Genomic DNA, 1,037 nt, shown 5'->3' on the forward strand with positions numbered 1-1,037 from the left:
GGGGGGGGGGGATGTGTGTGTGTGTGTATACGTTTGTATGAGGTTGTATGCATGTGTATGTTTGTATCTCCCTTCGAAATAGACAAGGGTTTATGTACTTTATCACTTGTACTTTAGTTGTGTCTACATCCATGGTTTTTAACTTGTCAGATGGCCTTGTCTACCCTGTGAGAGAAGTGTACAATTAGAAATGTTTCAGTAGCTGCCGGTGGTGGTGGTGGTGTTGTCTTTTGATTTCTAACCAAATTTCTTTTTTCTCTCCTTTCAGAGATATTTCACACAACAAACTGACGTACATTGATGCGAATATGTTTATTGGACTGAGTAGCGTGGAGAAATTGTAAGAACACATGTACTCTCTCTCTCTCTCTCTCTCTCTTTCTCTTTCTCTCTCTCTCTCTCTCTCTCTCTCTCTCTCTCTCTATTTATATATATATATATGCCATATAACCTTCCAAAGCTAGAAGCCATCATCATTATCTTAGCAGAATAAGATTCCCAATGAAGACGGCCTTGCAGTACCGATATAATAGAAGCAGCAAAACCTTTCTAAACCCTTGAACAAGTTCAACCTTATGAGAATGAAGGACAACTCAGAATAACAAGACTCCAAGATATAAAAGATTCACTAGCAATAAGCATATCAAACATATATTCCCATCATCGGCTGCCAAACAGATATCACTATTGTTTTGACACCTTGACTGTGCCAATAAATTCAGTAGTGTCCATCCACAGCATCAAAAGACATAAACATTGCTTGGGAATCAATAGACAATTAACAGGAGCGAAATATTAACGAAATATGCCCAGTATACTGGCACCTGCTTATTATTACAAATACCAGGTAGACATCCATTGGTCTTGGGAGGCCATGGATCTGCACCCAAAGAAATCATGTCAGCTGCTGATGGTGGTGCAGCATCTGTTGTGGCTGTAGAGGTTCACATGTGAGTGGCAGTCATGCATACAGCAACTGCATTTGAAGGAGCTCTCTGCCGGTGCTACTGGTTTTTTTCTTGCTTCATGGGGCTAAC

The 1,037-nt window shown here is 40.4% G+C and overlaps 1 protein-coding gene across 1 annotated transcript in view; it reads left to right on the forward strand.

Moving 5' to 3' along the window:
* The window catches only part of LOC106881079 (adhesion G protein-coupled receptor A3), a gene marked incomplete at its 3' end in the record, with an annotated part of 88,359 nt that overhangs the window by 73,993 nt on the left and 13,329 nt on the right, over window positions 1-1,037 (forward strand). The window contains exon 4 of the mRNA XM_052974506.1: window positions 269-340. Coding sequence (XP_052830466.1) covers window positions 269-340 — 72 coding nt within the window. The remainder of the gene's footprint in view (window positions 1-268; window positions 341-1,037) is intronic.

The sequence above is a fragment of the Octopus bimaculoides genome, chromosome 18 (assembly GCF_001194135.2).
Source record: "Octopus bimaculoides isolate UCB-OBI-ISO-001 chromosome 18, ASM119413v2, whole genome shotgun sequence".
Taxonomy (NCBI): Eukaryota; Metazoa; Mollusca; class Cephalopoda; order Octopoda; family Octopodidae; genus Octopus; species Octopus bimaculoides.